Source organism: Salmo salar, chromosome 25 (assembly GCF_965601325.2).
Source record: "Salmo salar chromosome 25, fSalSal1, whole genome shotgun sequence".
Classification (NCBI taxonomy): Eukaryota; Metazoa; Chordata; class Actinopteri; order Salmoniformes; family Salmonidae; genus Salmo; species Salmo salar.
The window spans coordinates 21,786,761-21,800,996 of record NC_138315.1 but is presented as its reverse complement, the minus strand read 5'-3'; the positions used below and the strand labels follow the sequence as shown (position 1 = coordinate 21,800,996).

The 14,236-nt window shown below is 43.5% G+C and overlaps 1 protein-coding gene across 1 annotated transcript in view; it reads right to left on the bottom strand.

The window, feature by feature from the left end:
- Nucleotides 1-14,236, bottom strand: part of kcnh3 (potassium voltage-gated channel, subfamily H (eag-related), member 3) — a 210,642-nt gene that overhangs the window by 49,335 nt on the left and 147,071 nt on the right. The window contains exons 9-10 of the mRNA XM_045707463.2: nucleotides 10,069-10,268; nucleotides 9,506-9,755 (exon numbers count right to left, since the gene is read on the bottom strand). Coding sequence (XP_045563419.2) covers nucleotides 9,506-9,755; nucleotides 10,069-10,268 — 450 coding nt within the window. The remainder of the gene's footprint in view (nucleotides 1-9,505; nucleotides 9,756-10,068; nucleotides 10,269-14,236) is intronic.

Here is a 14,236-nt window from a genome sequence, read left to right as displayed (position 1 = left end):
GTGAGGGTTCTAGTTCTCATCAACATGTATAGTATAATCACTCATACTGTACAGTACTGTGAGGGTTCTAGTTCTCATCAACATGTATAGTATAATCACTCATACTGTACAGTACTGTGAGGGTTCTAGTTCTCATCAACATGTATAGTATAATCACTCATACTGTACAGTACTGTGAGGGTTCTAGTTCTCATCAACATGTCTAGTATAATCACTCATACTGTACAGTACTGTGAGGGTTCTAGTTCTCATCAACATGTATAGTATAATCACATACTGTACAGTACTGTGAGGGTTCTAGTTCACATCAACATGTATAGTATAATCACTCATACTGTACAGTACTGTGAGGGTTCTAGTTCTCATCAACATGTATAGTATAATCACTCATACTGTACAGTACTGTGAGGGTTCTAGTTCACATCAACATGTATAGTATAATCACTCATACTGTACAGTACTGTGAGGGTTCTAGTTCTCATCAACATGTATAGTATAATCACTCATACTGTACAGTACTGTGAGGGTTCTAGTTCTCATCAACATGTATAGTATAATCACTCATACTGTTCAGTACTGTGAGGGTTCTAGTTCTCATCAACATGTATAGTATAATCACTCATACTGTACAGTACTGTGAGGGTTCTAGTTCTCATCAACATGTCTAGTATAATCACTCATACTGTACAGTACTGTGAGGGTTCTAGTTCTCATCAACATGTATAGTATAAATCACTCATACTGTACAGTACTGTGAGGGTTCTAGTTCTCATCAACATGTATAGTATAATCACTCATACTGTACAGTACTGTGAGGGAGAGAAAACTCCTCTATGGGGTTTAGGAAGGGGGAGTATGGAGGCAGTCTATGACCGCAGCAGAGTGGTGGAATTCCACATTATCCCACACAACAACAAAGGTAGGGGAGTTTCTTGCCCCTCTCTCCTCCGCTGGCACAAGTCGATTATGCAGGTCATCCAGGAAATAAATGAGCTCCTCTGTATTGTAGGGGCCAATGAGTGGTTTGTGTAACAGCAAAGCATCACTGGACAGTGCTGCACACATTGTGATGTTAGCTCCTCTGGACTGGGACATCCAGGTTGAATCCAGCTTCATCCACAAAGATGAATGTATCTGCAGTTTGCCTGGCTTCCATCTCCATTACTGTCTAAAATACAGTAAATCCACAGTCTTACAGTACTTTACATTATGCATAACTGTGTACAGTTTGTACCCAGTTTGGTTACTGAACAAACATCTTACCTGGACATATTGATACCGGAGTTCTTTCACACGTTCACCGTTTCTCTCAAAGGGTACAGTGTACAACTGCTTCATCCTTATTTTATGTTTCTCTAGGACTCTGGCAATTGTTGTTCTGCTGACCGTATTCACATTCCCAAAAGTGATATTGTCTGCCAGCACTCTGTCCCAAATTACCCGCAGTATTATTACATTGTTGCCAATTACCATGTCAACGATGGCAATTTCCTGCCCATCTGATAATGTTCTGCCTCTTCCTCCTGTGGGAGGCAACCTTTGGATCCTACTGAAAAACACTAAATAATCAATATATTTCAAAATGTCAGTACATTTGAAAATGTGAACATACTGTATTGCACTGTAATATGTAGTTCAATTATCATTGAAGGACGCACATCTCCTGTTGTTTTGCCGGACAATTCGTACTGTTAATGCAACTGTTGAACGCTGCAGATTTGGTTGCACCCTTAAACCGGCCACTCTCAAAGAGAGACCATGGTTTACAACATGGTCAATAATTGTGGCCCTTATCTCATCAGAGACCACTGCTCTTGGTCTTCCTCTCCTTTGTCCTCCACGCATTCTCCCTCTCCCTGACACTCTTCTTTCCCCACCAACCTGTCTTCCTTGATCCATGTTTCCAAACTAAATCGTTCCGAAGCCGTCCTCTTTTGTCTGTTTGGTAACGAGACTAAGAACAGGACACTTGGGTAGGCTTTCAGCTGAAATTGCAATCAGCTGTGTTTGGAATGATTAAATATTCTGCTAAGATTTTCTATATGTTTCAATCTGGTTACTGCAGAAATGCACGACATTTGCCATCATTCTGTTTTGAATGTGTTTTTAACCGTTTTGGAAACAGTGTGTCAGCATTTAAAAACATGTGTGGGAAATATATAGTTTTGCAAGTGTTGGAGTATGAATGGAGTATGAATGAGAAAAGAATTTATGGATTTCGGAGAATGTGGTCATTGAATGCATTTTGTGTGAAAGCAATGACAAATTATTCACAGTTTGGTACACATACACTTCTATTTCGCTGACTGTGTGAAGAGTTTTGACAATGTGACTTCAGTTTTGACCAATGCACTTTAGCAATTGAAAAAAACTGTAAAGCGCACGCATGCGCACACGCGCACACGCACACGCACACACACACTGAGTATACCAAACATTAAAAACACCTTCCTAATACTGAGTTGCACCCCCCCTCCTTTTTGCCCTCAGAACAGCTTCAATTCGTCGGGGCATGGATTACAAGGTGTCAAAAGCGTTCCACAGGGATGCTAGCCCATGTTGATTCCAATGCTTCCCACAGTTGTGTCAAGTTAGTTGGATGTCTTTTGTGTGGTGGACCTTTCTTGATAGACACAGGAAACTGTTGTCTCAGGGCTTAAAAAGCTTACAAGTCCTTATTTAACCTGTCTCCTTCCCTTCATCTACACTGATTGAAGTGGATATAACAAGTGGCATCACTAAGGGATCATCGATATCACCTGGATATTCTCTCTCTCGTCCAGCCAAACCGACATGACAGCCTTCTCAAAAAGCATATTGAGTCATTCCTGTGGTATTAGGTTTGCGGTAGAGAGAACATATTATATGACCATATTATTCACTCCCGGCCACTATAATAGTATTCGCTGTTCTTGACCAACATGTCTGGTTGGTTGGGTTAATGTCAGGATTCACTAAACTGTTCTCATGGGAAAACCCTTGTCATCTTTGACCCTGAGCAAAGGAAGCACAGTAAAGTACAGACAGTCACAGGATGGTGGTGACTGGGCTAAGGCAGTATATTTAAAAAAGTATTGATACATTTGATATCCATGCAATATCCATCCCTCAATCTGTTTATCTGATGGCACCTTTCTATTCTGCCTTAGTGACGTTAGAAAGAACTCACTGTTTCCAGCTAAGTCAACCTCCAGCTACAAACCCCCCAGTCAGTCGGTGACTGCTCAGCACGAACACCTATCTGTCCCCTTCCATAGTCCCCGGGGGCAGACAGACAGGACTAGACCTACTGGAGCATTATATACTGCTCAAAAAAATAAAGGGAACACTTAAACAACACAATGTAACTCCAAGTCAATCACACTTCTGTGAAATAAAACTGTCCACTTAGGAAGCAACACTGATTGACAATAAATTTCACATGCTGTTGTGCAAATGGAATAGACAACAGGTGGAAATTTTAGGCAATTAGCAAGACACCCCCAATAAAGGAGTGGTTCTGCAGGTAGTAACAGCGTAGTGTCCAGAGCATGGAGGCGCTACCAGGAGACAGGCCAGTATATATGGAGACGTGGAGGAGGCCGTAGGAGGGCAACAACCCAGCAGCAGGACCGCTACCTCCACCTTTGTGCAAGGAGGAGCAGGAGGAGCACTGCCAGAGCCCTGCAAAATGACCTCCAGCAGGCCACAAATGTGCATGTGTCTGCTCAAACGGTCAGAAACAGACTCAATGAGGGTGGTATGAGGGCCCGACGTCCACAGGTGGGGGTTGTGCTTACAGCCCAACACCGTGCAGGACGTTTGGCATTTGCCAGAGAACACCAAGATTGGCAAATTCGCCACTGGCGCCCTGTGATCTTCACAGATGAAAGCAGGTTCACACAGAGCACATGTGACAGATGTGACAGTCTGGAGACGCCGTGGAGAACGTTCTGCTGCCTGCAACATCCTCCAGCATGACCGGTTTGGCGGTGGGTCAGTCATGGTGTGCGGTGGCATTTCTTTGGGGGGCCGCACAGTCCTCCATGTGCTCGCCAGAGTTAGCCTGACTGCCATTAGGTACCGAGATGAGATCCTCAGACCCCTTGTGAGACCATATGCTGGTGCGGTTGACCCTGGGTTCCTCCTAATGCAAGACAATGCTAGACTTGATGTGGCTGGAGTGTGTCAGCAGTTCCTGCAAGAGGAAGGCATTGATGCTATGGACTGGCCCGCCCGTTCCCCAGACCTGAATCCAATTGAGCACATCTGGGACATCATTGGCGGATGCTTTAGTCCCGGTCTGGGAGGAGATCCCTCAGGAGACCATCCGCCACCTCATCAGGAGCATGCCCAGGCGTTGTAGGGAGGTCATACAGGCACGTGGAGGCCACACACACGACCGAGCCTCATTTTGACTTGTTTTAAGGACATTACATCAAAGTTGGATCAGCCTGTAGTGTGGTTTTCCACTTAGATTTTGAGTGTGACTCCAAATCCAGACCTCCATGGGTTGATAAATTGGATTTCCATTGATTATTTTTGTGTGATTTTGTTGTCAGCACTTTCAACTATGTAAAGAAAAAAGTATTTAATAAGATTATTTCTTTCATTCAGATCTAGGATGTGTTGTTTAAGTGTTCCCTTTATTTTTTTGAGCAGTATATCTTGAGCAGTATATCATTGCTGCTTTCACAAAGTTCTCTCTCTCTCTCTCTCTCTCTCTCTCTCTCTCTCTCTCTCTCTCTCTCTCTCTCTCGACAGAAATGATTAATACTTTATAAGACTCCATGTTCCACAGCACAGCAGCAGACACCAACTCACAGAGATAGAAGGAGAGCAAGACTAAGGATGTTGATGTTCCAGTAGGACAAAGGGGCATAATTAGATTATCTGAAGCATTTCCACCCATTCCTTCTCACCCTGTCTTAGAGGGATACTGCTCCTACACAATTCTAAGGTCTATTGAACCATGTCCCCTCCCTCACAACTCCCGTTCCATGGACACACATTAATCCCAATAGCCCTAATGCTGAAATGCTATGACAACTCCAGTGCCACTTCCTCTCTCCCTCTCTCCCTTTCTCTCTCTGTCTCCCTTTCTTTCTCTATATGTCTATCTCCCTCTCTCCATACCTGATTAAAGTTATATTCGACATGCTTCAACTAAATATACAGTAGTAACCATGAAGCGCATCACTATAGCCCCTGTTCTACAAGACTAACCATTCCAGGCACGAAGACTCACACGTCAGTAGACACAGGAGCTGCCTGCTTATCTCCCCCCCCCCCCCCACGAGGGAAGGAGAGAAACAAAGGCTAGAGATGTGCTGTTAGAATCAAGAAAGACAGATACAAGAGAACATACTGAACAAGAAAAAGTGAATGAATGAAAGAACACATCCTATAGACAGTCACAAAGTATTGATTTGACCTTCCACATGAATAGAGATAATTTGATATATTGCTTTGGGGACATATTTAATGATAATGATAACCCTACACCAGGGATACTCAAACCAGAGCCTCAAGGTTAGCAATGCTGCTGCTTTTCTTCTTTCCCTGGAAGTAAAGACTCAATCAGTCCCTCGTTAGAGGGTAAGACTTGACAACCAGCAATGCTACCGACCTCGAGGCCACATAACACCCTCTTTACATATAATCTTTGAAAGATAGTCAAGTGCTGCATGTGGGACATAATCACCTTTAAATGAGGAAACTAAGCAGCCATTTTGATGCTAACCGCTAGTGGCTTGACCTTCATCATTACACATGACTATGGGGTCTGTTATCACACAATACACTTGGAAGACACAGCTCCTCCCTGCATAGCCACGGGATGTAGGGGGCGCTCAGGGGGCTGCAGCACTCCCTGCTTATAGTGGTACTCCATACAAACACTCAGCACATGAATACATGACATCTAGCTGTCCACACTCCCCCTCCATTTATATGTAAATAGATGTGCTAGCTGTGTGTGTCGTTTCATGTTTTTATGTATCACTGGTTTAAAACACTGTATGTGCGTAATGATGACAGGTATGTGTGTGTGAGCAAATACATTAGTCCACGGGCGGGAGCAGAGGTGTGCGTGTTTTGTGGGTGATGACGTGAGCTAGAAAAGTGTGTGTGTGTCTACTGACGTGTGAGTCTTCGTGCCTGGAATGGTTAGTCCTGTAGCACAGGGGCTATAGTGATACGCTTAAGAAGTATATTTATGTTGACAAGGGTTTCATGATTACTACTGTATATTTAGTTGAGGCACGTCGAATATAACTTTAATCAGGTATGTGGATCCAGAGGAAAGAAGAGAAGACAGAGAGAAAGAGAAGGAGAGAAAGAGGAGAGAAAGAGAAAGAGAGAAAGGGAAAGCAAGACAGCGTAGGAGAGAGAGAGAGAAAGAGAAAACAGAGAGAGAGCGAGAGACAGAGGAAGTGGCACTGGAGTTGTCATAGCATTTCAGCATTAGGGCTATTGGGATTAATGTGTGTCCATGGAACGAGGGTTGTGAGGGAGGGGACATGGTTCAATAGACCTTAGAATTGTGTAGGAGCAGTATCCCTCTAAGACAGGGTGAGAAGGCATGAGTGGGAATGGTTACGGGTTAAGGGTTAAGGGATAAGGGTTAGGATTAGGGGTTAGTGATAACAGGATTTAGAATTTCGGTCCTCACAAGGATAGTAAAACAATGAGCTAGGGTTCTCCTCCCAGTCTCCAGGTCTGTCTGATTGAACGTCAGCTCTCTGTGAAATGTATTGACTGTGGCCAGTCTACACTACTGGTCAAAAGTTTTAGAACACCTACTCATTCAAGAGTTTCTTTATTTTTACTATTTTGTACATTGTACAATAATAGTGAAAACATCAAAACAATGAAATAACATATTTGGAGTTATGTAGTAACCAAAAAAACAGTTAAACAAATCAAAATATATTTTATATTTGAATTTCTTCAAATAGCCACCCTTTGCCTTGATGACAGCTTTGCATACTCGTAGCATTCTCTCAACCAGCTTCATGAGGTAGTCACCTGGAATGCATTTCAATTAATAGGTATGCCTTCTTAAAAGTTCATTTGTGGAATTTCTTTCCTTCTTAATACGATTGAGCCAATCATTTGTGTTTTGACAAGGTAGTAGGGGCATACAGAACATAGCCCTATTTGGTAAAATACCAAGTCCATATTATGACAAGAACAGCTCAAATAAGCAAAGAGAAACGACAGCCCATCCTTACTTTAAGACTTGAAGGTCAGTCAATACGAATATTTCAAGAACTTTGAAAGTTTCTTTAAGTACAGTCGTAAAAAAACATCAAGCGCTATGATGAAACTGGCTCTCATGAGGACCGCCACATGAAAGGAAGACTCAGAGTTACCTCTGCTGCAGAGGATACGTTCATCAGAGTTACCAGTCTCAGAAATTGCAGGCCAAATAAATGCTTCACAGAGTTCAAGTAACAGACACATCTCAACATCAACTGTTCAGAGGAGACTGTGTGAATCAGGCCTTCATGGTCGAATTGCTGCAAAGAAACCACTACTAAAGGACACCAATAATAAGAATAGACCTGCTTGGGCCAAGAAACACGAGCAATGGACATTAGACTGGTGGAAATCTGTCCTTTGGTCAGGAGTCCAAATTGGAGATTTTTGGTTCCAACTGCCATGTCCTTGTGAGACGCGTGTGGATGAATGGATGATCTCCACATGTGTATTTCCCACCGTGAAGTATGAAGGAGGAGGTGTTATGGCATGGGGCTTCTTTGCTGGTGACACCATCTGTGATTTATTTAGAATTCAAGGCATACTTAACCAGCATGGCTACCACAGCATTCTGCAGTGGTATGCCATCCCATCTGGTTTGAGCTTAGTGGGACTATCATTTGTTTTTCAACAGGACAATGACCCAACACACATCCAGGCTGTGTAAGGGCTATTTTGCCAATAAGGAGAGTGATGAAGTGCTGCATCAGATGACCTGGCCTCCACAACCCCCCGACCTCAACCCATTTGAGATGGTTTGGGGTGAGTTGGACCGCAGAGTGAAGGAAATGCAGCCAACAAGTGATCAGCATATGTGGGAACTGAAGCTGGTTGAGAGAATGCAAAGAGTGTGCAAAGCTGTCATCAAGGCAAGGGTGGCTATTTGAAGAATCTTAAATAATACTAATAGGCCCCTTCTTCAACACAAGTTAATAATTTGCAACAAGATATCACAGTCTCATGTCATTTCTTGACGTCCTTGGACAAACATCTATTTTTGCCTAGTAACTCACTTAATTTCATTCTGATTGGTTAAGGTTTGGGATAGGGTTAAAATAGGAACAACTCTAGGGTTAAGATCAGGCAATAATTCCGATTGGTTAACTGTTCAGGCATTCATTCTGATTGGTTAAGTTAAGGATTAAGGTTTGGGATAGGGTTAAAACAGAGAAACACCTCCAGGTTAAGTTTAGCCATTAATTAAGACTGGCCTTGCTAACTCATGTTGGATGGATGGCTCAGTGGTCAAAGCGGTGAGCTCCAACTCCATAGACTGCTGGTTTAATCCCAGCTCCTGGCACTTGTTTTGAGTTGTTGTTTTTTTTGCCCGTAGTGGACAGTTTTGACGCCACATTTCTACTTGAATCTGGAGTGATCTCTCTGGTCATAATATAGCATAGTGCCCATCAATACAGATCAGCCTGTATGAGACATTTACTTATATGATGCATCAGCTGCTTGATACTGTAAAGGTTAACTCGATGTAAACTGGTAGAGATTGGGGTTAGGGGGTTTCCAATCCAGTGCTCCCCTATATTTCAACCTGGACTCAGGGGTACACGTAACATAGTAAATGTAAACCTGGGACACACCAATTATGATATGTTACGTTTCGTATGGTATGCATTAATTTGTGGATGTCCATCATCCATTTTGTATGATATGTTACGATTTACAGTTCAAACAATATGTTACGAATTTGCAAAACGTATGACATTCCAATTTGTTGTGCCTAACATTAGCTAGGTGGTTAACACTAACGTTAGCTCGGTGGCTATTGTTAGCTAGGCTAGGGGTTAGGGGTAAGTTTAGGGTTAGGGGAAGGATTAGCTAACATGCTAAGTAGTTGCCAAAGTAGCTAAAAAAGTAATGAGTTTCTAATTAGCTAAAATGCTAAAGTTGTCTGTGATGAGATTCAAACACGCAACCTTTGGGTTGCTAGACGTTTGTGTTTTACGCCTACCCATCCACCCTGACCAACCACCTTACTTTAGTCTAATGTAGTCATACCAAACGTAACATATCATACTAATCTGGGTGTCCCGGATATATGTTTACTATGCTACATCTAGTCTATGACACCAGGCTGTGTAATTCACTGCAAATGCATGTTTATTGTGTGATTGTTTAGAAAACAAAAGCAGGTCTGTTAGAATGTGTATGTCATCAGGTATATGCACTTATGTGTGTGTGTGCCTGTGTGCGTATGTGCGTGTACATGTGTGCCTGGGTGCGTGAGTCTGTGTGCCCTATGTCTCCTTACCTAGTATAGCCAGCACAGTGTTGTCCTTCAGCACCTCCATGGACCCGGAGCAGACAAAGTAGATGGCCTGCAGGGCGTCTCCCTGGCGGATGAGGAACTCTCCTGGGGCGCAAAACGATGTCTTGATGATGAGGGACAGGGAGCGCAGACACCCCCTACTGGCCGACTCAAACAGCGGCAGCTGCAGCAGCTCCTTATTCAGGTGCATGGCGATGTCCGCCCTCAACTCGTCTGGGAAGTCCTTCAACAACTAGAGCGAGTGGGGGATGAGAAAGAGAGAATAAAAGATGAGAGATAGAGTTTGGACAGAGAGGATCGACAGGTGAGAGAGAAAGTTGAAGAGGTAGAACAGAGGGAGGAAAGAGAGGCAGAACAACTTATTGAATTGAGAGAAGATTCAATACAGGAGAAATTAAATTTTTAACCAACAGGAGTATTGGGAACACGAAAAGAATACAAGATTGAGAGAAAGGGAAAGGGAAAGAGTGGGAGCGAGGCGCGCGAGACAGTGGCAGCATAGTAGTCAGAGAGGGACTGCTTAGTCCACTGTTGTTATAACCCACCTCGCTGACGTCGATGCCATTGTTAACGGACCAGGTTGTCTGGAAGCACTCCAGCATACGTTGCTCCAGGGCCTTGGGCAGGCGGTGGACCCTGATGAAGTCCTTCAGGTCCTTGGTACGGGTGTGGTAGAGGGAGCGCCGAGAGTACATCCTCTGGATGATGGCGGTCACGTTACCAAACACCACCGCGTGCATCAGGGCTGGGGGCAAAGGGACAGGGAGAGGTTAGTGTGTGTGTGTGTGTGTGTGTGTGTGAGTGAGTGAGTGAGTGAGTGAGTGAGTGAGTGAGTGAGTGAGTGAGTGAGTGAGTGAGTGAGTGAGTGAGTGAGTGAGTGTGTGAGTGAGTGAGTGAGTGAGTGAGTGAGTGTGTGATGAGTGAGTGAGTGAGTGAGTGAGTGTGTGATGAGTGAGTGAGTGAGTGAGTGAGTGAGTGAGTGAGTGAGTGAGTGAGTGAGTGAGTGAGTGAGTGAGTGAGTGTGTGTGCGCGTGAGTGTGTGTTCAACGTAAGAATCAGTAATAGATAATACTTAATGATACAACAGAAAATAGTTTCACATACAAGATACAGATACCAGATGGACAACAATCATCTGCTCCAATTCCAGAGAGATCAGACAGTAATCTGTTACAGTCATACTGTATCTACAGAAGGTGCATTGCTCATGTAACAGTGTTGCTTCCGTCCCTCTCCTCGCCCTAACCTGGGCTTCAACCAGGGACCCTCTGAACACATCAACAACTGCCGCCCACGAAGCATCGTTACCTTACCTAACAACTACTTCCTTACCTAACAACTACTTCCTTACCTAACAACTACTTCCTTACCTAACACCTACTTCAAGGTCTCAGAGCAAGTGACGCCACGGATTGAAATGCCACTGGCGCGCACCGCTAACTAGCTAGCCACACCGGTTACACTCACAGCGTTCAATAGCATACCCCTGCCAAAATAGAGGTCTAATCGCACTGCCTCTCTCTCTCTCCCTCTGATTTTCTTTCTTATCTCTTTCTTTCCTGCTTATCCTTCTCTCTGTGTGTCTGATTACGGCTCCCCTCTTTCTACCACCCCCTCTTCCATCTCTCTCTCTCATCCACACACACACGCACACACACACACACACTTTTGTTTTACTATCCTTGTGGGGACCAAAACATTTATTCCCTTTCAAAATCATATTTTCCCTAACCCTAACCCTAACACTAACGCTAAACCTAATCCCAACCTTAATTCTAACCCTAACCCTAAACCTAACCCCTAAGCCTAAAATAGCCTTTTTACTTGTAGGGTCTGGAGAAATGTTCCTTGTTTTACTGTCCTTGTGAGGACTTCTGGTCCCCGCAAGGATAGTAAAACCAAACCACACACACTGCACTGATGGCACAGAACACTTTGACTCTGCGTGATTGTGTGGGTAGTTGCGTTTGGAGGTTTGCAAGGATGGGTGTGTGTGTCTCCACAACAGTGACTGAGGTTGAGAGTGTGTGTAAGTCTGATAGAAGGGGCCACTAACAAGGGTGCTGTGATTGTGTGTACATGGATGGTTAAATATCAGAGCCAACTGAAGCAGACACATTGAAGGGGCCCGTTCTAAGAACTCTCTCCTGACCGATTAGATCAGTGAGTACCTCAGTCCTATGATCCTGGATGGTCTTATCATTCTTATCGTGTAGAGGCAGTCTGGTTCTGGGTAGACAGGTTGTTGTTTCTCCCTGTGAGGATGAAGCTCTCTAATGTTCTCCGTCTGTCTGGCACATCGCCACGGTTACCTGAAGGACTATAGCCAGCTTATCTGTATTTAAACCGTGTTTAAACTTCAACTCTCCAGGCAAAGCAGGTTAAATGTGCCTATTTCGACATGTTCTAATGAGACAGTTTTGGGCAGGATGTATGAATGTTTTGTGCTGTGTTTGTGTGCGCACACATTAAATGTGTATGGACGAGTTACTTTCAGTGTTGAGCAGTGTCTTTTTTAAGTGTATGAATCTGTGTCTGTGTTGACACTAGAGAGTGTGTTAATGTGTGGATGGCATTTCAGCTGTCAGCTGGCTGGGACCGTAATGGCACAGTGCTATGCTCTGGTGACAAGCCTGTGTGTGTGTGTGTGTGTGTGTGTGTGTGTGTGTGTGTGTGTGTGTGTGTGTGTGTGTGTGTGTGTGTGTGTGTGTGTGTAGCCTCCACACTTAATTTCAGCACTTTAATTGCACTGAGGCCTAAGAATATGCCCTCCTCCTCTTTCTCACGAAACAGACCTTTACTGCCCCCCTCTTATTGAAGAAGCACCAGACTGGACATCTGGAATGGGGTCAATTTGTTACACCACCCTGCCTGCGTGTTGAATGGCACCATATTTCCTATATTGTGCACCTTTGACCAGAGACCATAGGGATGGTTCAAAGTAGTGGACTATGTGGAATAGGGTGCCATTTGGGACACATACATAGACATACACCACTCTCAAGTTACATCAATGAAAGTTGTTCCATTTGCAAGAAGACCAGGGGAAGGCAGGTTACTGCGAACACGTTACTGTTTTTTCATCTGAGCTATAATATGCAGACAGTTTCCATTTGAACCATTTATTATGAACTAGTCTGACAGGCATGAACTAAAATGAACCAACCAACTCCAAAATGCGACAAGGAGTGGGCTTGATCACTGTGATGTGGCCTCATGGGAGATGTAGTCTCAGGATCAGTGGGGAACTAACTGTAAGGGCCTTCAGCGCAAAAGGATTCATAACGATTTATAAAATGATTTATATTTTTGTATTTAAATTTCGTTGTAATTTCTATTTAATCTTTTCTACAATGTAAATTACATTCTTATTTAATTTATTCAGTTTGTGTTAGAGAGGGAACGGTTAACACTGAAGATAAACAAAATCCAATTAGGATTGTTCTTTGGTGGTCTCTGGGGAGAAAAATCTAGCTAACCATTGGCTAGGCCTTCAGAAGCTAGGAATGCATCTGCATTCAACTGTATTAGGGCAGAATTTTGGAGTGACAGAGAAATCAACCAATCACATTTTGTAATGGGTGGGACAGTTTTTTTCTACTTCCGCCTTCACGAAGGCCTAGACAAGTCACTGCTGAGCGCGAGCGGTATCCTAGTTTTAGTTTCTTTTTTTTTAGGGGGGGGGGGGGGGGGGCGGGGTAGATCAGTTTTAATATTGCAGATAGAGTTGAAGTCGGAAGTTTACATACACTTAGGTTGGAGTCATTAAAACTCGTTTTTCAACCACTCCACACATTTCTTGTTAACAAACTATAGTTTTGGCAAGTCGGTTAGGACATCTACTTTGTGCATGACACAAGTAATTTTTCAAACAATTGTTTACAGACAGATTATTTCACTTATAATTCACTATATCACAATTCCAGTGGGTCAGAAGTTTACATACACTAAGTTGACTGTGCCTTTAAACAGCTTGAAAAATTCCAGAAAATGATGTCATGGCTTTAGAAACTTCTGAAAGGCTAATTGACATCACTTGAGTCAATTGGAGGTGTACCTGTGGATGTATTTCAAGGCCTACCTCCAAACTCAGTGCCTCTTTGCTTGACATCATGGGAAAATCAAAAGAAATCAGCCAAGACCTCAGAAAAAGAATTGTATACCTTCACAAGTCTGGATCATCCTTGGGAGCAATTTACAAATACCTGAAGGTACCACATTCATCTGTACAAACAATAGTAATCAAGTATAAACACCATGGGACCACACAACCGTCATACCGCTCCTAGAGATGAATGTACTTTGGTGCAAAAAGTGCAAATCAATCCCAGAACAACAGCAAAGGAACTTGTGAAGATGCTGGAGGAAACAGGTACAAAAGTATCTATATCCACAGTAAAACGAGTCCTATATCAACATAACCTGAAAGGCCGCTCAGCAAGGAAGAAGCCACTGCTCCAAAACCACCATAAAAAAAGCCAGACTACGGTTTGCAACTGCACATGGGGACAAAGATCGTACTTTTTGGAGAAATGTCCTCTGGTATGATGAAACAAAAAAAGTGACCATCATTATGTTTGAAGGAAAAAGGGGGAGGCTTGGAAGCTGAAGACACCATCCCAACAGTGACGCACGGGGGTGGAAGCATCATGTTGTGGGGGTGCTTTGCTGCAGGAGGGACTGGTGCACTTCACAAAATAGATGGCATCATGA